Source organism: Manis javanica, chromosome 16 (genome assembly GCF_040802235.1).
Source record: "Manis javanica isolate MJ-LG chromosome 16, MJ_LKY, whole genome shotgun sequence".
Taxonomy (NCBI): Eukaryota; Metazoa; Chordata; class Mammalia; order Pholidota; family Manidae; genus Manis; species Manis javanica.
In genome coordinates, this window is record NC_133171.1 from 56,926,663 (window position 1) to 56,952,020 (window position 25,358).

Sequence of the window (25,358 nt, forward strand, 5' to 3'; positions counted from 1 at the left end):
GGGTAGATGGCCCCCTGGGACTAGAATACCTGAGTGACCCTGAGAGGTGGGTAGTGTCACTGATGACGAACGCTGGCTTGGACAGCCCCATTCCACCTGTCACCCCCACCCATCTCTGAGGTCTGGATGTTGGGGAGTACAGCTCCTGGCACCTGGGCAGCCGTGGAGGATCTAGGGCGGGTCTCTAGGGGTAGAGGGGTGAGCCAGTAAGCAGAAAACCCAGGGGCTTGCCCTGCTGGTAGCTGCCAGTGACTCCTGCGGAAAGCAATCGCGCTTGATGTGGGCAGTGCCAGGCAAGGGCCTGACAGCCAGGTTTCTGGGTCACTATACAGGGTGCCCTGCCAATTCCCAGGCCTTGGGAGTTGGGTGAGGAGGGGGCTGAATTCCAAGCTCAGACCTTGCCATTCCTCCTCTAGGCACTAATCCACCTGCTCGCATCCCCATTTCCAGCCTTCCTGGGGCCTGGGGCTCCCAAGGAAGGGCTGATTGTTGATCCCTGAACTTCCCTTGGGGTTGCGGGCCTGCCATAGTCTATCCGCCCTGGAGGTGCAGTGTGTAAAGATGATCCAGAAGTCCTCGGAGAGCAACCCTTTATCTTATGGCCCTGTCTCCACCCCCTGCTCCCTGGGCTCTCTCCACAGTCCTATAGTGTCATATTCTAGCAGTTTGCCCTTGTGGGAAGGGGCTTTGGGAGCAAGATGGCTTTTGTGGGCAGAAATCCCTTTCCTACTCCCAAAGAGGGACTTCACCTTGCCAGTATGGTGAGATTGGTACCTGGTGGTCCCCCACTTCAACATTGGCTTGAGTTCCACTAAAAACTAGCTTGGTCCCCTAGAAGTCTCCAATGCTTTTCTCTCAAGAGCTCAAATTATCCCTTATAGTCAGTAAAACTGAGGTCCAAACAGGTTAAATATTTTGCTATAGCAAGGGATAGAAAGGTTGGAAGATGGGAGGGCCTGGAAGTGGGAGGCTAGATTGCATGTTGGGGGTGGAGGGAATGTGACTCTGAGACTGGGAAGCGGTGCCCTGGCCACTGCTAGACAGCTGGAGGGGGTGTGGACAAAAATAACATTTAAGTATTTGGAGGGCATATTACTCCTATCCACACAGGAAGGATCATGTCCCATTTCCTAGATGAGGAAACTGGGGCTCAGCAAGGTCAGGTGACTTGCCGCGGCCAGTGACAGAGCTGGGACTCAGAATATCTTCAGGCCTCAATTCTCTGACTCCTGCCCCACCCCTACCCAACTCTCCGTACTCCCTTACCCTGCTCTACTTCTTTTTATTCCATAGCACTTATCTGACATCTACTCCCTGCTGCCTATTACATGGGGCCACTAGGCACGGAGTGGTGACTGAGTACTTAAAGTGTGGCAAGCGTGAATTGAGATGTGTTAGTACAAACTGCTCGCTGGATTTCCAAATCCTAGTACCAAATCCGAAAGCCCCTTCCGCAGATACTAGATACTAGATACTTCCGCAGTTACCAGATACTTTTTGTATATTGATTACATGTTGAAATGATAATATTTGGGCATACTGAATTAAATAAAATACATTATTAATTTCATGTATCCTTTTTACCATTTTAATATAGCTACCAGAAAATCTAACATGTGCCTCCCATGCTATTTCTACCAGACAGTGTCAGTCTAGATCATTCATTTATTGTTTATTGTCTCCCCCCACCCTTTACCCGAATGTCAGCTCTTGGAGGATAGGAGTCAACATGTTTTGTTCACAGTCAAATCCTAGGTTTTTAGAGCCTCGTGCTGGTTTTCATTTTAAGTGTTTAGTAAATATTTGTTTGACTTGAGCCCATCTGATTTCAGATCAATCTCAGAGGGTTAGGAGAATATCCTGTGGGAAGGGATCTTTCATTCCTGTAGGACCTCAAGTTGTCCTCTCCTGCCACTCCACAGGACTCCCCAAGGTGCCCCGGTCGACTTCCAAAGGCCCTTCTCAAACCCTTCGCCCACCGAGTGGGGGGAAATGGGTTTGGGGTCTGGATGCAAATGAACGATGCTGGGGCAGGGACCAGACGGTAAGGACGCTGGGGCCCTGGATAAGGCTCCTCGTCCTGCGCCACCCCGCCCCACAGCCCCTGTGCGCCCACCCTCCGGGAGTCGGCACCTGTGAGCGGGCCTGGAGGGCCCTCTGCCTGGGTGGGCCGGGGCTGTGCGTGCTGTCTGCGGGTAGGGTGTTGGGGGTGTGTCTGGCTCAGGCTCACACAAGGTCACTGTGTCAAAGGAGCGTTCCCAACACTTTCTCTTTCCCTGCGATTCTATTGAGGCTCCGAAAGCCCCTTCCGCAGGGACTTCCCTCCGCGCCTGACTCACGCTGCCTCCTGCGTGTGACTCAGGCCGGGCGCAGCGCCAGCCCTGCTCTCCCCGCCTCCCGGCCTTGCCCCCGAGCCTGCCGCAGGGGTGGAGGGACAGGCCGGCGACAGGAGGCGGAGCGTGCAGGGAAGGGGTGCCTGGGGCAGAGATGCAGGCGTAAGGGCCGCAGAGAGGGGTTGTGTGCGGGAGCAAACGGGATCCGAGGGCCACAGGGGTACAAAGAGAGTTGCAGAGAACCTGAGTTTGGGGGAGGGGTATGCAAAGTCCGAGAGCCATTTGTAGGAAGGGCTGAGAGAAATTAGACCGACTGAAAGAGGGAGACAAGAAGCCTCAGAGAATGGGAGGCGAGATAGATAACGTGCAGGAGGAGAGAGACACAGCAGAGAGTGAGCCAAAAGCCCTCCCGAAGGCCAAGGAAGAGACCAGTGACCAGTGAGAGGAAGGGAGGAGGCAGGAGCAGCCAGTCCCTCCAACACCTGGGGGACGGCCGCCTGCCCTGGGAGGCTGTGCTGAGGGACCATGGCCTCTGAGCCTTGCTGTCCTCTCCCAGCAACACCGTACCAGCTCTGTGAGAGCCGGCAATCTACTTCATGTCTCTGAGTCTCAATCTCCGCATCTGCATAATGGAAGGTGGTGGTGGTGGTGGCAAATAATACTGCTTCTTGGGTTTGTTAATCTCCTTCATCTGCCCCTCCCCCTGCCTATCCAGCCCTGCTCTGACCGCTCTGTGCCTGGGAGGCCGGCCTGTGCCGTGGAGACCCCTTGCCAAATAGCTTTCTGTTGGCAGCACCCACTGGAAGTCGATCTGATGGAAGGAGAGAAGTCTGGGCACTCCTTCCACTGCCCTGGCCCTGGTTTGGTCCCTGGTCTGGCTGCAGCTGTGTCCCTCCATGATAGCATCTTCCCTTGTTCTTTCAGCCCTGGGAGTCACAATGACTCTGGCCATTGCTGGTCCCAGTGCCACACCATCCCTTGTCCATTCCTTCACCCTGCCAGCCATTCTGTAAAGAACCCCTCTATTAAAGCCCCTTGAACCCCCTGGGTTGGGTTCCATTTCCCTCCAGGCCCTGACTGCTACACTGCAGGATGCTTGCTAAATGGTCAGCACATCACTGGGCAGCCAGTAAATCGTAGCTCTTATCATTATCCTGCACCTTCCTTCCAACGGCAGGGGGTGGGCAGGGATGATAACCCTCAGCAGAGTGATATGCAGCATTAAAAAGCACTTGGATGCCTATTAGGTCTTGAAATGACAGTCTGTGAAGCAGGTGTGGGGTTATTAGTTTCACTTATATGAGAAACATGAGGTTCATGCATATAAGAAGCAATATAGTACAGTAAGTCTTGACAGTGGGCTGTTTCCTGTGGGCAGGTGATAGGCCAGGTCAGGGAGGGGGCAGCTATGAATAACAATAATAAAAGCACTAGCTAAGATTGTGTTAGTGCTTCCCAAGCACCAGACACAGTTCTGATATAGTCTTATTGACTCATCTAATTCCTACAACAGCCCAGTGAGGTGGCTGCTATCCTTACTGCCATTCTACAGTTGGGGTAACTGAGGCACAGAGAGGTTGAGTAACTTCCAAGGCCACACAAGGCTGGGTTGGAACATAATCTGTCTCCAGATCTACCACTCTAAACATCTCTTAGGTACTCCCTTGGGTACCTTAGAGAGAGGCAAGCAGGGAGCACACCTGTATTCCAGGCAGAGGAGACAGGATACGCAGACCATTGGAGGGGAAAGAGCTTTTGTAGTGGATTTCAGAAATAACCAGCCATTCTGTAGCACTGGTATAGGGTAGGGAAAGGAAGCAGAATTGACAAGGGAGTAAATGGAAGGGGACGTTGGGGCACCCACCTGTCAGCCAGGGGCATGGACTTTATTCTGAAGGTAGCGGGGAGCCATGGAAAGTTTTTATCAGGGGTGAGACAGGTTGGTATTTAAGAAAGGATTGCTTTAAAATGCCAGGGAGGTAACTGCTTTTCTCCTATCAAATGACAAAGAGCTTTAAAATGGTTCTCCGTGCTGGCAATGTTTCAGTGCACTCAGTGCTCTCACAGGTAGCTGATGGGAATGAGTTGGGGTTGACCTTTCTGGAAAGCAGCTGAGCCACATGTAGTACCTGAGGAGGGCACAGCCCTTTGACCTGCTAATCACATTTCTAGGAACTTCTTCCCCGGCATAATTACAAAAGGGGTCAGAGATTTATGTCCCAGAATCTGAAATTCATTCCATCATTAATCATCATCATCATCATCATCATAGTAAAAGGAAATAATGTAAATGTCCAACAGGAGGAAATTGCTAAAACAAACTAAGGGTGAAGTACCATTGAATGTTTTATAGCAATTAATATAATTTTTTCAAAGAAAGTAAAGCATTCAGAAATGCTAAAGACTCCTAAAACTCTTAGAGATAATAACTGATTTCATTATGGCTACAAGATACAAGATTTACACAAAAAAATCAGCTGTATTTCCATATGTTAGCAATGAAGAAATGGAAATAAATTAAAAAGACATACTATTTATGATAGCTCCAGAAAGAAAGAGATACATGGGTATGAATCTAACAAGATAAATACAGGATGTCAATGCTGAAAACTATGAAAGGTTGGTCAAATAAATCAAAGATGTAAATAAATGGAGAAACATACCATGTTCATAGATGGGAAGACAGCATAGTAAAGATGTCATTTCTCTCCACACTGATTGTACTCATTTTCTAGGGCTGCTGTAACAAAATACAAACTGGGTGGCTTAAAACAGCAGAAATATATTGTCTCATTGTTCTGGAGGCTAGAGGTCTGAAATCAAGGTGTCAGCAGAGCCATGCTCTCTCTGAAGTCTTTAGGGGAGGATTTCTCCTTGCCTCTTTCAACCTCTGGTGATTTGCCCTCAATCCTTGGTGCTCCTTGGCTTGCAGCTGCAGCACTTCAGGGCAGGCTCTGTTGTCACATGGTGTCTTGTTTGTGTGTCTGAATCACTTATAAGGATTTCTGTTACATTGGATTAAGGACCCACCCTATTCCAGTATGACCTCACCTTAACTAATTACATCTACAATATCCCTATATCCAAATAAAGTCACATTCTGAGGTGATTTATTGGTCCCAGGACCTCAAAATATTTTTTTGGAAGACAATTCAACCCATAAAACTGATCTTTAGATTTAACATGATTCCAATAAAGTCCCAGCAGGAATTTTTATAGACATAGATGAACTGATTCTAAAATCTATATGCAAAGCCAAAGGAACTAGAATAACAAAAGCAACTTTGAAAAAGAATAATAAAGTGGGAGGAAGTATGTTATCTGGTTTTAGGACTTAAAACAACAGGATTTGCAACACTAATCAAGAGTGTGGTGCTGTCAGAGGAATAGACCTACAGATTAAAGAGAGTCCAGAAATAGACCCACGCAAATATGGCCAGTTGATTTTGACAAAGGTGCAAAAACAATTCAATGGAGTATGGATAGTTTTTTCAGCAAATGGTGCTGGACCAGCTGGATACCTATACACAAAAAAATTGAACCTAAACCTCACACATTACACTAAAATTAACTCAAAATTAATCATAGGTCTAAATGTAAAACCTAAAGCTATAAAATGTCTAGAAGAAAATATAGGAGAAAATCTTCAGTACCTGGGGTTAATCAAAGTTCTTGGGAAAAATAAAAACAACAACCCTGATCCGTGAAAGAAAAAAATTGATGTATCAGACTTTACCAGTTTATCAATTTCATCAACAGTGTCTGTGAAAGATACTGGTAAGAGAATGACCAGACAAGCTATAGGCTGAGAGACAATATATACAGATCACATATTTGACACAAGTTATTAAGTACAGCTCCATCTATAATTAACAAAAAGCAAAAGCAACTCAAATTAAGAGAGTGGATAAGTGAACTGTGGTTCATTTATGGAATACTACTCCACAATAAAAATAAACACGCTCTTCTAAATTGAAGTATAATTGACATACAATATCCTATTAGTTTCAGGTGTATATCATAGTGATTTGGTATTTTTATACATTACAAAATGATCCCCATGATAAATCTAGTTACTGTACAAAGTTATTACAATATTATTGACTAAATTCCCTATACTCTACATTACACCCTCATGACTTATTTGATTCTATAAAATTTGTACTGGAAATTTGTACTTATTAATCCCCTTCACCTATTTCACCCATTCACTGTTCCCCACTCTGGTAACCATCAATTTGTTCTCTACCTATGAGTCTGTTTCTGTTTTGTGTGTTCATTTGTTCTGTTTTTTTTGGATTCCTCATATAAGTGAAATTATATAGTACTTGCCTTTGTCTGACTTATTTCACTTAGCATGATACCTCAAGGGCTATCCATGTTGTCACAAATGGCAAGATTCCATTCCTTTTTATGGCTGAGTAATATTCCATTGTATATATACACATCTTTTTATACATTCATCTATTGATGGACACATGTTACTTTCATATCTTGGTAATTGTAAATAATGCTGCAGTGAACATAGGGGTGCATATATCTATTTGAATTGATGTTTTGATTTTTGTTTTATTTTTTTGAGGAACCTCCATACTGTTTCCATAGTAGCTGACCAGTTTACATTCCCACAAACAGTATATGAAGGTTCCCTTTTCTCCTCATCCTTGCCAACACTTGCTTTTTGTTTTTTTAATAATAGCCAATATGACAGCTATTAGGTGATACCTCACTGAGGTTTTTATTTGTATTTCCCTAATGATTAGTGATATTGAGCATCTTTTCATGTGCCTATTGGCCATATGTATGTCTTTGGGAAAATATCTATTCAATTCTTCTGCCCATATTTAAATAACTTTTTTATATTAAGTGTGTAAGTTATTTTTATATTTTGGCTATTAACCCCTTATCAGGTGTATGATTTGCAGATATCTTCTCACATTCAGTAGATTGCCTTTTAATTTTGTTAATGGTTTCTTTCACTGTGCAGAAGCTTTTTAGTTTGATGTAATCCTATTTGTTTATTTTAGCTTATGTTGAGGTGCGTTCCTTCTATATCCACTTTGTTGAGAGTTTTTATCATAAGTGAATGTTGAGTTTTCTCAAATGCTTTTTTATCCTCTGTTTTGTTAATGTTGTGTATCATGTTGATTGACTAACATATGTTGAACCATCCTTGCCTCCTTGGAATAAATACCACTTAATTGTGATTGTGATATATGATCCTTTTAATGTATTATTGAATTCGGCTTGCTAATATTTTGTTGAGAATTTTTTCATCTATGTTCTTCAGGGATATTGGTCTGTAATTCTTTCCTTTTTTTTTGGTGGTGTCTTTGTCTGATTTTGGTATCAGGGTAATGTTTGCCTAATAAAATGAGTTTGAAAGCATCCCTTCCTCTTCAATATTTCATAGTAATTTGAGAATAGCTCCTCTTTTTAAAAAAAACTTTTTCTCCAGCTTTATTGAGATATAATTGACACATAAAGTTGTATAAATTTAAGGTGTACAATGTGTCGATCTGATACATTTATGTGTTATAAGATGATTACCTCCTTACCTAATCCATCCTTTCATGTAATTGTTGTTCTTTGTGGTGTACATCACATGGCATTTCAGTCCTGTGTGTTCTAATGAACCTATATACCCAGGTAACTGTCATCTTAGGTAAGTCGTGAATCCTTCCTATGATTCAAATACATTGCTTAATGCCTCTCCACTCAAGCTACTGGTCTGCCTTTTGACACTACAGGTTAACTTTTTCTGCTCTAGGAATTCATATAAACAGAATCATTTAATGTGTAGTTTGTTTTCGTTGACTCAGTGCTCCTGAAATGCATGCATGTTGTGTACATCTTTTGCTTTCTTCCTGTGTGTTGTTAAAAAACATCCCTTCTATGGGAGTCATTACAAGTCATTGCTGTGTTATAGGACCTTGTGTCTGGCTTTTTGCTAAATTCTTTGTGGAGATGAAGAGCCAAAAGAATCAGAATTGAAGCTTGTGGAAAAACCTGGGATTCCCGGATGGGATGGAGGCGGTATATGTTAGGATCTTGACAACAGCCAAAATGGTCCCAACAGAATGGTCTGTGGGACCCTTAACGTTGGGGCAGATGCTGGGTTGGAAAGAAGGTGTTGGATGATCTGTAACCAGAGATGCAGGGTAGGCGCTGTTAAGGCATCTGGAAGGTGAATCCATGTTCTTCTTGAAGGAGCTGGTCTTGACTCCTGCCTCAGCTAATTGCTGTTGTTCAGCTTCTTGTTTTTGCTGAATATGCTTATATCTGCCCTTCTTGAGTTTTGCTCTATGATTCTTGAACCAAACCTGTAGTACTCTTGGGTGTATGTCCATTTGGGAGGCCATTTCTTTCTCAAGGCTGGAGGTGGGGTGTGGGTTCTTATTGAATGGAACCCTTAGATCTGCCAGTTGTTTCTCAGTAAATATTGTTCATTTCCTTTGTGGATGCTTCTGCTTTGCTGGTGTTAGCACCTCTGCATAGCTGCATCCACCACAGCACCCGAGCTGGTCTTCAGGGAGGCCCCCTGGGTCTGGCATCCTGTGATCTAGATGTGTTCCTGTGCTCTGGTGCAGTGACCAGAACTGCTCTTCTTGTTGGTACAATTGCATGAAGCTGTCTGGAGCTGGATTTTGGAGTTTTTAAAATTAGTGCTTCAATTTCATTACTTTTAATCAGATTTTCTATTTCTTGTGATTCAGTGTTGGAAGGTTGTGGAAAAAACCTGGGATTCCAGGATGGGATGGAGGCAGTATATGTTGGATCTTGACAGCAGCCAAGGAATTTATCCATTTATTCTAGGTTTTCCAATTTGTTGGCTCATAAAAGTAGTAGACTCTTATGATCCTCAGTATTTCTGTGATGTCAGTTGTTGACTTCTCTTTCATTTTTTATTTTATTTATTTGGGCCCTCTCTCTTTTTCCTTGATTAATCTGGCTAGATGTTTGTCGACTTTATCTTTTCATTGAACCAGATTTTAGTTTCATTGATATTTTCTTTGTTATTTTAGTCTCTCATTTATTTCCATTCTGACCTTTATTATTTCCTTCCTTCCACTAACTTTGGACTTTGTTCTTCTTTTTCTTGTTCTTTTAGGTGTAAAGTTTTCTAGTTCTTAAGAATATTTATTTAGATTTTTCTTGTATCTTGAGGTAGGACTTTATGACTATGAACTTCCCTCTTAGAACTAGAGGGAAGTTCATAGTGTCCCATAGATTTTGGAATGTTGTGTTTCCATTTTCATTTGTTTCAAGATATTTTTTAAAATTTCCACTTAGATTTCTTCAGTGACCAATTAGTTGTTTATTAGCATTAGTTTCCATTTGTTTGTGTATTTTCCCAGTTTTCTTCTTGTAATTAATTTCATATTATTGTGTTTGGTAAAAAGCTTGATATGATTTCAGTCTTCTTGAATTTATTGAGATTTGTTTTGTGACCTAACTTATGATCTATTCTGGAGAATGTTCCATGTATACCCGAGAAGAATGTGCATTCAGCAGTTTTTGGGTGAAATGTTCTTATATATCTATTAAGTCCATCTGGTCTACTGTGTTGTTTAAGACCAATATTTCCTTATTGATTTTCTGTCTGGATGATCTAGCTATTAATATAAGCATGGTCTTAAAGTCCCCTACTATTATTGCGTTTCTGTCAATTTATCCCTTTGTGTCTGTAAATATGATGCTTCTAAAGAATGAACTCTTGCTACACATAACCATGTGGTTGAAAGAAGCCAGTTTCAAAGGATACCTGTTGTATGGTGCAATTTACATAACATTCTAGGAAAGAGAACACAGTGGTGATGAGACAGATCAGTGGTTCCCAGGGCTTAGGGGTGGGGGAAGGTGAGTCTATAAGGGGATAGCAAGAGGCAGGTTTTTGGGGATGATGGAACTATTCTGAATTTTGACTGTCGTGGTTACAAGTACCTGTATATGTAAAATTCGTAGACCTGCACACCAAGAGTCACTATTACTGTGTGATAGTTTTAAAAACCAACTATATCCACTTAGACAACTATGTGATAAAGGAAGTACAGTACACTGCTAATGGGAGGATCTAGGTAGTGAGTATGAGTGGTCACTGAACAACTCTTAGTTTTGCTATCTTTTTGAAAATTTTCTTAATAAAATCTTGGGAAAAAAATATATCCAGAATGATCCTAAGCTTGTTTTTAAAATCTGTTTATTTATCTATCTACACATATTTGTGTAGGAAGAAACTAAAGGCATCATACCAATATATGAACAGTGGGAATCTCTCTGAGGATGAAATTCTGGGTGATTAAAATGATCTTTTTATATATTTCTTTATTTTTTATAACAACCACATATTATTTTATTTAAGGAGAGTATAGGCTATAGCTTATTTTAAATGTTTTTTTTTTCACTTACGCGTGCCATCCATGCTTATTTTAAAGTTCAAATGGTACAGAGATAACCCCACAGGACAAGTCCCTCATATTCACTCCCAACACTGTTAACATTCTGCATCTATCCTTAATCCTAAAATCAGGTTCATTTCTTTCATATTATGTCATTTTTAAAAAGTAAGCAGCCCAAACATATCCCATCTTTATTTTCCAATTACTACTACCTAATGATAAAAGTTTTATATTTACAAGGAAGAAAATGGCCTCTATACCATAGGTTCAAGGTACAGGACCTGCAGTGCAAAAAAGGTGTAGTAATTTTTCCTGATTCTAAGAAATGAGCCTCCTCAAAAGAGCTTGTCTCCTGGAAACATGAGATCACCCTTCTTTGTTATTTTAAAAGATATAACCATAAATATTTATTTCCTATTTCTTTGGAACTTAGATCAAAACTGGAATGCTCTTCTGTTGTGAGTTTGTGTGTTTGATCACCCCAGTTATGATTCCTCTTTGGGCCTCAGCTTTCTATGCTGTATTATTTTTATAATGAAGGACAAACAAAAGTAATAATAAAACCTGTTACTGGGCATCAGTGTGGAGGGGGCTGCAAAGACTGCTGGTTGTCTCACATGCCCTGTTTCCCCTTCTTCCTGAGTACTGAACTTCTATATTTTTAGCTTAGCACATAGTCATCCCCAAAAGGCCTTTTCCTTGTCTCTCTTGCTAGATGTGGTCGGTGGAAAATAAGCAAAAGGTTTTTAAAGGGAAGGGATGTTTTATTTTGCTCCAGTTACTCCTTTCTAATAGCTAGAATGTGGACATGATGGCTGGAGCACAGACAGCTGTTTTAGACCATGAGGAAACTTTTGGAATTTGCAAAATTCCAAAAGCAACAAGACAGAAAGATCCTGGGTTCCTGACACTGTGGTGTACCATGCTAACCCTAGGTGCCTGCCTCTGGATTTCTTAAATGTGAGAGAGAAATACACTTCGCAGGTATTTGGGGATTTTTGTTATTTGCAGCTCTATAAGAGGCAGGAGATCAGTGAGAAGGCTGTTTAAGTAACTGAAGGGAGAAACGATGAGGGTCCGAATTATGGCAAGAGGTAGATTTAAGAGACATTTGTCTGGGACATTCCAAGTTCCCATGTCTGAGGGACTTGAATGGGGCTGCTGATTGCATTGATCTGGAGTTCAGCAGAAAGGTCTGAACTGGGGAAAACATACACTGAGGGCAATGATGATGCCCATAATCACACAACCAGGAGAGGGGGGAGCCATGAGTGGGTATTAGTTATCTATGGATGAGTAAGAAATCACTCCAAAACTTAGTGAGTGGAAGTCAGGGGTCTATAATTCCTTAGCTGGGTAGTTCCAGCTTAGGGTCTGTCATGAGATTGCAGTGAAGTTGTTAACCAGGACGTCTCTCATCTGGCTTGATGGGGGCTGGAGGAGCTCATTCACATGGCTGCTGACCTGTGCCTCTAATAAGTTCCAGCAAGGGCAGTTGGGATGATTAAGAACAAAATTCTGTCTACAGGGCACATGGCCCCCAGTAAGTGCACATTAAATGTCAGCTGGTGGGAATAGGGTCAGAGAGACTGAGCTTCAAGGCCCTGCTCTGCCGCTTGTTGGCTGTGGTTCCTCAGCCTCCTCGGCCATGGGACAGGATGCTAATATCTTACAGGGTTGGTGTGAAGATCAAAAGGGAAAATACATGTAAAACACCTGAGCTGGTGCCTGATACATCACAATTGCCCCCAAAAAGCTTTATTGCACTTAATTTCGCTGCTCAGAATTCTCCAGGGGCTTCCATGCCTCCATCTAGCCTTGCCAGCTGATTTTGCAGCCCTCCCCCAGGGCCCGGCCTCAGTCTCTCTGCATCCCTGCTCCCTCCACTCACAGGCCTCCCATCAGCCCTTTCCTTCTGTTCCTCTCTTCCCAACGCCTTTTCTGGTGGGAGCGCCCAGTGGGCCTCGCCCTCCTCTGCATCTCTCAGGGCATGCCCTTCCCTTGTTCCTGTGCCTGGCATTGTGCTGGGCTCAGCCTTGTGGGTAGGGTTGGGGAAGAGCCACACTGGAACCATATCAGTGGTGGCAGTAGCTAACTCAGCTGAGATGGAGGGCCCCAGCGGGGCTAACTCTGCTGCCTGGGGCAGCCCTGGGGGGTTGGGGTGCTGCTCTGGAAAGGCTGCTGGGAGAAGTGAGCCTGAACTGAGAGGTGTGTGGTAACCTCTGCCCCCTCCAGAATGTCAAGCCAGCAGTGGGTGGCATTTGTGTCTTTTTCAACTGCACACTGTAGGTGCTTATAGTTGCTTTTGAATTTAATTGGGAGGATGGTCTTTTGAGGATTTGAGAAGTGATAAAGTCCCTGCCTTTCCTCAAATGCTCCTCACCACGTCAACGTGCTTGAAACCCCCTGCTCCCTCTCCCCCACAACACACATACCTTAGAATCATGTTTGGCTTATAAGCCAGTGTCTCCATAAAGCTCCCATTCCAATCTGCATCCAGCGTGTTTCGTGAGCAGGTAGCAGAGCAGCCCATCAGCCCCGAGGAGTTGATCTGACAAACCACCCATCATCCACAGTCCAAGTCACACTGTGAGACTATGGAGTGTGTCGCCTGGCTCTGCTCCTCCTCCGGGTCTCCCCCAGCTCCCAGGTCACCTCCTGGTGGTCCGGACTCCCCTCTGAGTAACTCCACCCCCAAAGTTGTGCAGCCTCCCCTTGTCAAAACTTACTCCTCTGAGGGCCATCCTCAGGACCCTGCTGGGGCTTCCCATGTGGCAAATGTGCAGCAGAATAAGCTCCCATAGGAGCCTTGAGGGGAAGTGGCCCCTGTCTCCATCCCTTTCCCCTATGTGTTACCCTAGAAGAAATGCAGGGGTCTGCCCCTCAAGTTTCTCCCATGGAATGTAGGAGCAGCTGTGCTGGAGCAGAGGTAGGTGGTGTCCCACGGCCACAGAGCTCAAAGCTGGGAGGGACCCCAATAAGCCAATGGTCTAGTCGTCTGCTGTTGGGCAGGCAACATATTATTATCCATGGTTTGGGGTGAGGAAAACCCCTAACTGAGCTATTTACCCCATCCCCCTGGATAAGTTCAGCTCTCTGTCATGGGAAAGCACTTCCCATCCAGGCTTTTGCACCAAATGGTCTTAAAAAAACTTCTAGGAGAGAGGGAGGTGTTCAGTACTGGAGCAAGGTTCAGGATGCCTCAACCTGAAACCTAACTCAAATGGCTTCAACAATGAAGAAATTTCTGCTCTCTTGTAACAAAGTGGCCAGAGGTGAAATGGTTTCAGGGCTGGGTAATTGAGTGGCTCAGTACCATCACCAAAGACTAAGGCTGTTTCAACTCTCATCTCTGCCGTGGCACGTCAGCCACGTTTTTCCTCATGTCACAATATGGCTGCCTGTCACCAAGCATTATGTTTAGATATGACAACATACAGTGAAAGAAGAGAAAAACTTTCCTGGAAGTTGCCAACAATTCATCTTCATGTCTTAGTGGCCATAATTATACTATTGCTCATTTAAAATCCAGTATTAGTGGTGTTAGAAGACAATTGACTCTCCATGGGTCTCTCATGTTTCTGTACATGTCTCAAGGAGGTTTTTGTAGTGAACAGCTTTAGAAGATGGTGTTTTCCTCCAGACCATAGGGCAGGTTTGTTTAGATCCCATTTTAAAAGATTCAGTTTCTCTAAGCTCAGGTTCCTCTCCTGTAACACAATGTGCTGCAATCACATGGCTATACCTCGCTGCAAAGGGGCCTGGGAAATGTAGTCTTTAGCCAGACAAGCATATGCTCAGCTGAAATTTCCCTTTCTATGGAAGAAGGAAGAATGGATATTGGGGTAATGGCATCTCTGCCATAGTTACTCCAAGGGTTCTGGTAGGAAGTCAGGAGGAATGGTGCTGGAGAGGCAACAATAGGGGCTGCACAGTAGGGTTGATGCCTTGGCCCCGTCTTACAGATGGGGAAATAAGTCCAGGTGCAGGCGGTGAAAGGACCAGGTCTGGAGCCCAAGTGTGCTGGCTTCCAACTCCAGGCTTCCCGGTCATTTCCCTGCCAGCACAGGTCAGGTGCTTGGGAGCCCTCTCTCCCCTGGCTTCCGTGAGTCCTCTCCCCTGCTGTTGGTCCTGTCTTTGGTCTCTCTTTTATCTCCTCCGGCACCTTCTCCTCCCAGCCTGTCGCTGCCGGAGCTCCCAGGCCCAGAGTTCCCACTCGCACCTGTGTGTGTTCACCTAACCTGTGCCCTTAGATAGCAACTCCTCATCATGACGCCCTCACTCTTGTCTTTTGAACCACTCTTTGTGCTCTGGACTTGTATATTCAGCTGTCCCCCAACACCCCCATTTGGAGGCACTACAATCCAAAACTGAACCCGTGATGTCACCCACAAATTTGCTTCCCTTCAACTCTGGTCGGTCTCAATACCACTCCACCCTCCAGCTAGTAGTCCTGGCATCTTTGATACCTTCCTCTATCTCCTCTAACACATCCACCCCACCTCCATGCCACTGCATCTGGATCATTGTTGAGACCTCCTCCTGCCTCCCTGAAGCCATCCTGGCTTGCCCCCAGCTATTCTTTGCCAACTTAATATGGAGTGCGACCACACTGTTCTTATTTTTAAAACCTTCAATGGATCACCGTTGCTTTCAGGACAAAGATCAAAATTCTTTTTGTGGTGTGACAGAGACACTTGCCCCTGTTCATTATCCGTTCTCTTGTTTAGAAAGAGAACCCTCTTTATAGCTGGGCACAAAGCCATTTAAATAAAGACTCTATTTCCCAGCCTCCTTTGTAGCTAGGTGAGACCAAGTGATTAAATCCTGACCAGTTGGATGGAGGTAGGTGTTGTGTTCTCTTGTGGGGCAGGGGGGCTTCTTTTACCCTTTCCTTTTTCCTGCTGACAAGAATGCAGACATGATGACTGACACCTAAGCAGCCATCTTGGACCATGAGGAAGAAGCCAATGCTGAGGTTGGTGGAGCAACAAGACAGAAGGGTCCTGGTCCCTGACACTGTGATGTCTACCTTTGCACTTTTCTTTGGAAAACAAAAGAAATGTGATCTAGGTTAAGTTACTTTTTTTGGGTTTTCTCAGCCCAACCAAATCTTGCCCCATTCACATGGTCCCTGCTGCCAAGCCTTAGCTTATGGCCCTTCTTTCTCATTCTACTGTAGCCAAAATGCTAGAGTTGAGTTTCTCCTACACACCTTGACTTGAAGCTCTGCCTTGACCCAGGGCCTTTGCACATACCCTCCTGTCTGCCTGGTGCACCCTCTTTCCCTGGCAATCTCCAGCTCACCTGTCAAGCCTCAGCTGGGATGTTGCTCACTCAGAGAAGCCTTCCCTGACTGCATACCTGGAATATTCAATGCCCAGAGCAGATAATGTTTTTTGGTGTTTTCTTTTTTAGGGAGAGCAAGGCAGAGGCTTTTATGTAGAGAGAAAGTGAGAGGACAGAGCTCCTGGCTCAGGCCAGGAGGAGACAAGAGAGTCCTGGGGTGGTGTGTTCTCTAGGGGTTTTATAGGCAGTTGAGAGACAAAGGGCTAGGGATGTACACTTGCTAAGGGCCCCAAAATGTTTATCTTTGAAGAGACATTAAGTTTCTTATTAGTCTTCCGGACTATTTACAAGAATTTTACTGCTCTGATTTCCTCCCAGGATAGCAGCTTCCTGGTCTGGGACCATATCACTCAAGACTGCCTGCTTTGATCCCAAGGTGGGCTGAGTTATTGTCTATTTGTTTAAGAGTGTGTTAAGAAAGTTACGTTTTAACAAATTAGGTTTTAAAATGCAATCTAATTTTCAAGATGGCATCCTTCCAGTTTTTGCTACATTGTTTTGGGCTTGCTTGCTACATTGCCCAGGTTGCAAATCATTCATTTAGGGCTGGAGGAAGAAAAGCAACACCTGGATAAAGTTAGAAAAATAAGCTGGGCCAGCAGGCTAAAGCAAATCTCACAATGGATTGATTATCTTGCTTTTTTTCTGGAGGACCTCACCCTACTCTGTCTAAGCCCAAGGTCTACAGATGTAGACCCTAGCTGCTGCTAAGGGAAAGGGGGCGATGACTGCTCTGGCTGCTTCATGCTGAGAGGGAACGAAGTAAGGAGTACAGTTAGGTCTCCATCAGTGGTTGGTCGAGGGGGCCTCGGAAGGTGGGCACTTTTATGTGGGGTTCCATTTCCATCACCATTTGCAGTTTTTATTTTATTTTTATTAATTTTATTATTATTATTATTATTTTGGTATCATTAATGTACAACTACATGAGGAACATTATGTTTACTAGACTCCCCCATCACCAAGTCCCCCTCACATACCCCATTACAGTCACTGTCCATCAGTGTAGCAAGATGCTGTAAAATCACTACTTGTTTTCTCTGTGTTGCACAGCCATCCCTGTGGCCCACCCCCACATCCCCACATTATACATGCTAATACTAATGCTCCCTTCCCCCCACCCCCTGCCCCCCCCCGACTCCCTGCCCTTATCCCTTCCTTTCCACCCATCCTCCCCAGTGAGTGAAATCATTTGATACTTGTCTTTTTCTGCCTGCCTTATTTCACTGAGCATAATACCCTCTAACTCCATCCATGTTGTTGCAAATGGTAGAATTTGTTTTCTTCTTATGGCTGAATAATATTCCATTGTGTATATGTACCACATCTTCTTTATCCATTCATGTACTGATGGACACTTAGGTTGCTTCCATTTCTTGGCTATTGTGAATAGTGCTGCGATAAACATGGGGGTGCACATGTCTTTTTCAAACTGGGCTGCTGCATTCTTAGGGTAAATTCCTAGGATTGGAATTCCTGGGTCAAATGATATTTCTATTTTTAGCTTTTTGAGGAACCTCCATACTGCTTTCCACAATGGTTGAACTAGTTTACATTCCCACCAGAAGTGTAGGAGGGTTCTCCTTTCTCCACAACCTCACCAACATTTGTTGTTGTTTGTCTTTTGGATGGTGGCAATCCTTACTGGTGTGAGGTGATATCTCATTGTGGTTTTAATTTGCATTTCTCTGATAACTAGTGATGTGGAGCATCTTTTCATGTGTCTGTTGGCCATCTGAATTTCTTCTTTGGAGAACTGTCTGTTCAGATCCTCTGCCCATTTTTTAATTGGATTATTTGCTTTTTGTTTGTTGAGGTACATGAGCTCTTTATATATTTTGGATGTCAACCCTTTATCGGATCTGTCATTTATGAATATATTCTCCCATACTGTAGGATGCTTTTTTGTTCTATTGGTGGTGTCCTTTGCTGTACAGAAGCTTTGCAGTTTGGTGTAGTCCCACTTGTTCATTTTGCTTTTGTTTCCCTTGCCCAGGGAGATATGTTCATGAAGAAGTTGCTCATGTTTATGTCCAAGAGATTTTTGCCTGGGTTTTTTTCTAAGAGTTTTATGGTTTCATGACATACATTCAGGTCTTTGATCTATTTCGAATTTACTTTTGTGTATGGGGTTAGACAGTGATCCAGTTTCATTTTCTTGCATGTAGCTTTCCAGTTTTGCCAACACCAGTTCTTGAAGAGGCTGTCATTTCCCCATTGTATGTCCATGGCTCCTTTATTGTATATTCATTGACCATATATGTTCGGATTAATATCTGGACTCTCTATCCTGTTCCACTGGTCTGTGGGTCTGTTCTTATGCCAGTACCAAATTGTCTTGATTACTGTGACTTTGTAGTAGAGCTTGAAGTTGGGGAGCGAGATCCCCCTGCTTTATTCTTCCTTCTCAGAATTGCTTTGTCTATTCAGGGTTCTTTGTGGTTCCATATGAATTTCAAAACTATTTGTTCCAGTTCGTTGAAGAATGCTGTTGCTATTTTGATAGGGATTGCATTGAATCTGTATATTGCTTTAGGCAGGATGGCCATTTTGACAATATTAATTCTTCCTAGCCAAGAGCATGGGATGAGTTTCCATTTGTTAGTGTCCTCTTTAATTTCTCTTAAGAGTGTCTTGTAGTTTTCAGGGTATAGGTCTTTAACTTCCGTGGTTAGGTTTATTCCTAGGTATTTTATTCTTTTTGATGCAGTTGTGAATGGAGTTGTTTTCCTGATTTCTCTTTCTGATAGCCCATCGTTAGTGTATAGGAAAGCAACAGATTTCTGTGTCTTAATTTTGTATCTTGCAACTTTGCTGAATTCCGTTATTAGTTCTAGTAGTTTTGGAGTGGAGCCTTAGGGTTTTTTATGTACAATATCATGTCATCAGCAAATAGTGACAGTTTGACTTCTTCTTTACCAATCTGGATGCCTTGTATTTCTTTGTTTTGTCTGATTACCATGGCTAGGACCTCCAGTACTATGTTGAATAACAGTGGGGAGAGTGGGCAACCCTGTCTTGTTCCTGATCTTAGATGAAAAGCTTTCAGCTTCTTGCTGTTAAGGATAATGTTGGCTATGGGTTTGTCATATATGGCCTTTATTATGTTGAGGTACCTGCCCTCTATACCCATTTGGTTGAGAGTTTTTATCATGAATGGATGTTGAATTTTGTAGAATGCTTTTTTAGTGTCTATGGAGATCATCATCCATTTGCAGTTTTATGGCTTCAAAAAGATTTAGAAAAACAGCTCCATATCGTAGTATTCCATGGGACTTCTGGGGCTGACATAGCTTGGACTTGCTTTCGGAGGGCCTGGAGTGAATCAGTGACATTTTATGAATAATTTGGAATATGCACATAATACACAACTTTAATTATAGCACAGGTCCCACCCTGTGCTGTTAAGATGTCTAGTGCCATTCTATTTTGTGTAACTGCTTGGTGCATTAGTTTAACTTTTAATGTTAAGGCCGTCTGAGTAAAATTGGTTAAGATTTGATATACCAAATTACATCTCCTAAACCAAGAGATGGTATAAAAATGGAGGCTAGGTGATCATACCAATGATAAACACTCCTAGTCCATTGATGTTGGAGGCTTGGGAAGATTGCAGGGTATGGAATATTTTTAACCCAACATCCTTTCAACTATGAAGAAGTTCAGTTACTACACTTATTTAGTTCACTCATTTTTAACAACCATGCTAGATTACTTACAAAACCTTCACTAAACATGTCAAAGCTAAGCCTCTCTTTAAGCATTTTTTCTTTTGAAAGATTTAAGCCAGGATGTATTGCAGAATAATAATTTGTCTCAGGGAGTCTAGTTTAAAAACCTCCCAATTTTTGAGGATAATGATGAACCCAATAAGTAGAATAGATTTCCAATAAAAGGATTTAATAAACCAGTTTTATGTTGATAGTAGTTCACAGGACTTTTGACCATTTTCCTTCCTTGTGGTAAAATTAATTTAGTTGCATAACCTTATTATATTGTATACTTCTCTCAGGGGCCAAGCCTCTCTAATCAGAGAGTTTGTATTGAGGCCAGGCTTGTGTGTACAAGATAAGGCACTTCTTTCAGGGTTTGGGGATCAAATTGCTCCCAGTTCCTCAGAATGCATGCCTGAGGCATGTCTGGCTTTAAACCTGAAGAGGAAGCTCCCACCTAAAGAGAAAGACAGATGTGTGACACCTGATCGACCTTTCTCTGTGAGGGTGTTGCCTCGCCTTGGAGCTTGGGTGACAGTGGTCAATCACCTCCTCTGTCGGGCCTACTGGACTTAACCACTCCTTACCGGCGTGGCCTGTACCCTGCCTTGATTTCCCTCTTGCTTTCCCAGTCAGCAAGAGTTGCCTCAGAGCTCTGGATTTAGTGGGACCTTACCAGTGTGCGCAGATAGTGTTTTTTTTAAATACCCTTCCTCTATATATTACTCTGAATAATATTCATGACATGAATAGTAATAGTGGCCAATAAAAAATGCAGTAAAAATGTCCTTTTATTGAATTTCCTATGTTTAATCATAATAAAAGATAAAGTAAACCAATGCTATAATATTAAGAAATTACAAAGTAATGGATGAATATTTTAATTAATTAATGTATTTTTTGGATAAAAGGGAAAAATGTATATCTACATCTATTGTAGTAATGAATGATAACATTACATATTCTACTTTTCAGCCTTCTGCAAATTTGTCAGTGACTTTGTCAAAATTGATCTTCACATATTTATGTTCAAGAAATAGCTTAGGCAGATTTGTCTATCCTCGATCATAATTGACCAAAGAATATTTTTTATTACTTTTTATGTGGAAATGCTTTTTTCACACATGAGGCAGTAGATACACAAATAGTTAGGAAGCCTTAAGAATAAATTTGGCAGAAATTCAGAAAAAAATCCGTTTCACATAAATACTGGAAATCATAGTACTGTCCATGTCTGTTTTCTCAGGATTGATTCTAGCAGCTTACGAATATTGTCCCTGTAAAAAAATTTTAAACAAATAACAACTTCAAGTGGTCACATAAAATTATGCTACCCATGTTTACTTTGAACCCACTGTTTAAATGAAGAACAGTAGAGCAGAGAATTGAGACCCAACATTCCTGTGAAGTGAGGGTGAATGATTCCATATCCACATGACCTCGGGTTGAGTGTTGAGTAGCCAGAGTGGCTAAATGATTGGGAATTCTCCCAATTAACTTCCAAGTAGAACATACTGATTCTTAAAGGATAAGTGATTAAAATGTGCTAATTTGAAGCTTATATGTATTTTATTAAAAGTCAATAGTAACTGAAACTGTTAAAGTCTTAAGCCAAGCAAAGAATTTGGTGGGGAGGACATTTTTTAGAATTGCTGGTAGGTGGTGATAATAAAAAGCAGACTGACTTTCAGTGGGTTCTTATTGTTTTAAAATGTGTTGCCGAGGACACCCCGTCTTGCCTGCATCAGGAGGGACACTCCCACTGCCCGGCCGCGTGCTCTGCAGGCCTTCCTTGGCACTGACTCCCTGCATTTCCCTTTGAGGCATTCAACTCAGTTCTGAGTGTGTCTGTGTCGTGACTTTTTGTTGTCTATTCACCGCTAGACTGTCTGCTCCCTGCGGGACATCACTGTCCTGCTCACGGCTGTCCTCAGCTCTCTTCCCCTGAGTACTGGTACCCACTAGGCCCTCAGTACACAGAATGAATGTAGGCCAAGAACCTGGTGCAGAGTCCATACTCAGTAAAGGTTACCTACAGTCACTATTATCTGCAGCACGTTTTCAGTCTGAAATGATACGAACGTTCGAAGGCCACCACATTCAACATCAGCAAAATGCTGCCTGAATTTCGAAGCATGAATTTTATCTTCCCCAACAGTCCCTCCTGGAGGGCAGCAGCCACATCTCATTCATCTGTTTGAGCCCCAACAGAAGGCTTGGCACAAAATAGTAGTTGATAAATATTCCATGACCAGAGCTTATTGAGCAGCATCCTCTACAAACCAGGAATTTTCTTTCCTGAAAATGATTTCTAACGGTCACAGCTCTCCAGAGTCACGATCCTCATTTTACAGATGAGGACAGTGAGACACAGCAAGCCTGGACGATCTGCCTAAGATCACACATCCTCTAGGCGCAGAAACGGCCCCACTCCAGGTCGCTTTCCTACAGCGGGTGTGTGGTGTGGGGGACGTGCCTCCAGCTCAAAGTCAGCACCGGGTGGGGGTGGGGGGGCCTATCCTCGGACGGAGCATCCTCTGGCTGCGGGAGCCTGGGCTTCAGGTTAGGCACGTGCCAGGTGCCTGGGATGGCTCCGGGCCAAGCACAATGTCAGCACCTCTGCCCTTCCACGGAGTTGCGGTGTCCAGATGCGGCGGGAGAGGCCTGGGGTGGGGGTGGGGGTGGTGGCAGACTTGAGCTCCAGGGCAAGGCATGGAATCCCTCCAGGCTGTGGAGAATGGCTGTTGAGAGGGGCAACCCCATAAATATTAGAAATATTGAGCAAGTCTGGTCCCGAGCTGGACAGAGGCAGAGCTCGATGGCAATGCTCACTATTTCTCCAACATGTTCTAGTCCCTCCAACCCTACCCTATTTACCATTCAGGAGGAGAAAGGGCCCCAACAGGCACTGCAGGGAGGGCACGCTGCAGAGCTGACGGGGGCACCACCAGGACCCCGGCACGCTGGTGCATCCAGCCTCCAGGTCGCCCTGGAACGGGGCTGTCCCTAGGCTTCCTCCACGAGGTCGTCCCGGTGGCAGCACCGCCTCCCCCAACTCCTGCCCTGCCCGCTGCCCACCACTCTGCTCCCGGGTGAACTCGGGACCGGGTGCGGACTGGGCGCAGAACGGGGATTGGGCCTGCGGCAGTGGGCGACTCGGAGCGCGAAGGAGAAGCGTGGCCCGGATGCGTCAGGGTTTAGGTGTCTCAGGCGGTGTTCTGGCGCCACCTTGTGGTTGTGATCGGCGTTGGCGCGCCTACTCTGAAAGGGACTGCTGGCGCCGGGCGCGTGGACTGGGGGCTGCCCAATTGAGGCTGTTGGGTTGTGATGCAGGGAGGGGCCCCTAATCCCTGTTTCTGGATGTGGAGGGAAAACCAAGGTTCTGAGGGCCCTGTTCTGACCAGGGAGGCAGAGGGGAGGGGAGGACCCTCGTTGGGGTACAGGAGGAGAAAAACAGCTCTGTATGCACATTATGGCTCTCTTGACCACGGGCTGAATCCCATAGCCTTTCCAAATGTTTAACTGTGGCCCAGGCGAGATAAGCTGGCATGGTGATGGCAGTGTCCACTTTCTCCTGATCACTGAGGATGTATCGGTGGGGAGAGCTGGGGTCACAGCTCAGGTCCGGGACCAGAACCCCAAGTGTGACTCTGGGACAGAGACAAGTTCCCTGGGCCAGCCTTGTTTACCTGTGGGACCTCTGGCCCCAAGGCAGCTTAGGTGTCAGCAATGCAGTGTCCGCCCATTGCCCTGAGACACCTCCGGGTCGCGCAGCCAGGGGTGGTGGGACAGCGGGGTGGGGAGCTGGGCCCTGGAGGACTCCGCAGGGCCCTCACCAGCTGCCCCGGCTGCTCTGGTCTGCTTGGAGGGAGGAGCAGTCTGGAAAGACCCTGAGGAGAGGGTGTGGGCATCTGTTCTGCAGGCTAAAGGCTCCCTGCCCCGGAAGTCGTTCCTCTAGCCCACCTCGCCGGCTGGACTTGCAGCCCCTGCCTCACACTTTCCATCCTAGTAGCACTCACCTGTGCTTCTTTGCACGCTGGCTTATGTGACCTCATGCCTTCTGGGCACACTCTTCTCTCCACTCTTTATTTCCTTCCTCAATCAAAAGAAAAACTTAGAAAAAAATTTCTCAGGCAGGATTTGTGTGTAAATTTGTATGAAATTTTAAAAATTAAAGAAAAATAATTGTCAGTCAGTATACAAACTGGGCAGAAGCCCAAGCCTAGCTGTGAGGAAAGGCCGTGTATTGCCGTCAGCAGAAGGCTTCCAGGGAAGTCCACCCAAGCAGAGCCTCTGGTCGTGGTCTGTCTTCAGCTTTCCCCAGAGGGGACACACCCTTCTGGAGGAGTCGCTGAGGAAGGTCATGGGTGAGCTCTGAAAACCTGGGGCTTCCTGCTGGTCTGTGGTGAGCCCTGCATCTGGGTGTCCAGCAGGAATGTGGGGAAGCAGGCTCTCCTGGATTTCTACTGCTCAGTTCCTAGTGGTCAATGCATAAGGTCCCCAGCAGTCCTGGGGGTCTGGGCATGAGGGGTGAGAGGAATCTCATTAGCAAATGATCATTAGCAGGTGGGAGTTGGGGGCAGGCCGCCCTTTTTTGTACATCATATTTTCTATTATCAGCACTTAATATTTTATCTAGGGAAGTAGAGACTCTGTTTTATTTATTGTAAAAGACAGCAGAGGTGTTTTGCTGTGGTCTGGCTGCCCTCTCTGCCTGATGCTCACTGTGACCCTGAGCTCTCCCATCTCCACACTTCCAGGCATCCCTTCCTCTGCTGTGGTGGACTTCCCTTTCCTGTATTCTACCTCATCTTTAGTTTACCCCTTCCTATTGGTGGAAAACATCCTCTAACTGAGAAGGGCTGATGGGAGGGAAACCTTTTAAAACAAGGCAGGTCCCCAAATGTATTTTAGCCTCACATTTGATTGCTAGTTTGGCTGGCAGTAAAAAGTGGGAGGTCACTTTTCTTCAGAATGTTGAAGCAATGATGCTTTGTCTTGTTTCTCATGTTGCTATTGAGCAGTCTGAAGTTATTCTAGCTCCTGACCCTTTGTAGGAAAGTGTGACCTATTTTTTCCCTCACCGGAAGATTGTAGGATATCTGTTTCTGAAATGTCATGGTGATGGGCTCTGGTGAGGGTCTATTTTTACCCACTGTATTGGCACCTGCTGGGCCATTTTAGTCTGGAGACTCCTGTCCTTCAGTTCAGAGAAATGTTCTTGAATGCTTGCTCTTTTTTTTTTTCTCAAAACAGCTTTATTGAGATATAATTCACATACCATGCAACACCCATTTAAAGCATTCAACTCAATGACTGACTTTTGTATATTCACAGAGTTGTGCAACCATCACCACAATCAATTTTTAGAACATTTTCATTACTCTGAAAAAGAAACCCCACACCTCTTACCTTTGACTGTCACCCTTCCTGTTTCCCCATTTTCTTCAGCTCCAGGGAACCACTGATCTACTTCCTGTTGTTACAGATTTGCTTATTCTGGACATTTCACAGAAATGGTACCATACAATATGTGGTCCTTTGTGTCTGGCTTTTTACAGTTG

General features: G+C 44.4%; 2 protein-coding genes across 2 annotated transcripts in view; one reads left to right on the plus strand and one right to left on the minus strand.

Annotated features, from left to right (window-relative positions):
* Positions 1 to 25,358, plus strand: part of GRM4 (glutamate metabotropic receptor 4) — a 213,852-nt gene that overhangs the window by 8,712 nt on the left and 179,782 nt on the right. The gene's annotated exons all lie outside the window — the stretch shown is intronic.
* Positions 8,211 to 8,887, minus strand: DPRX (divergent-paired related homeobox). Its single transcript, XM_073224304.1, is given in 2 exon segments — positions 8,211 to 8,404; positions 8,407 to 8,887. Coding segments are annotated over 2 exon segments (675 nt in total).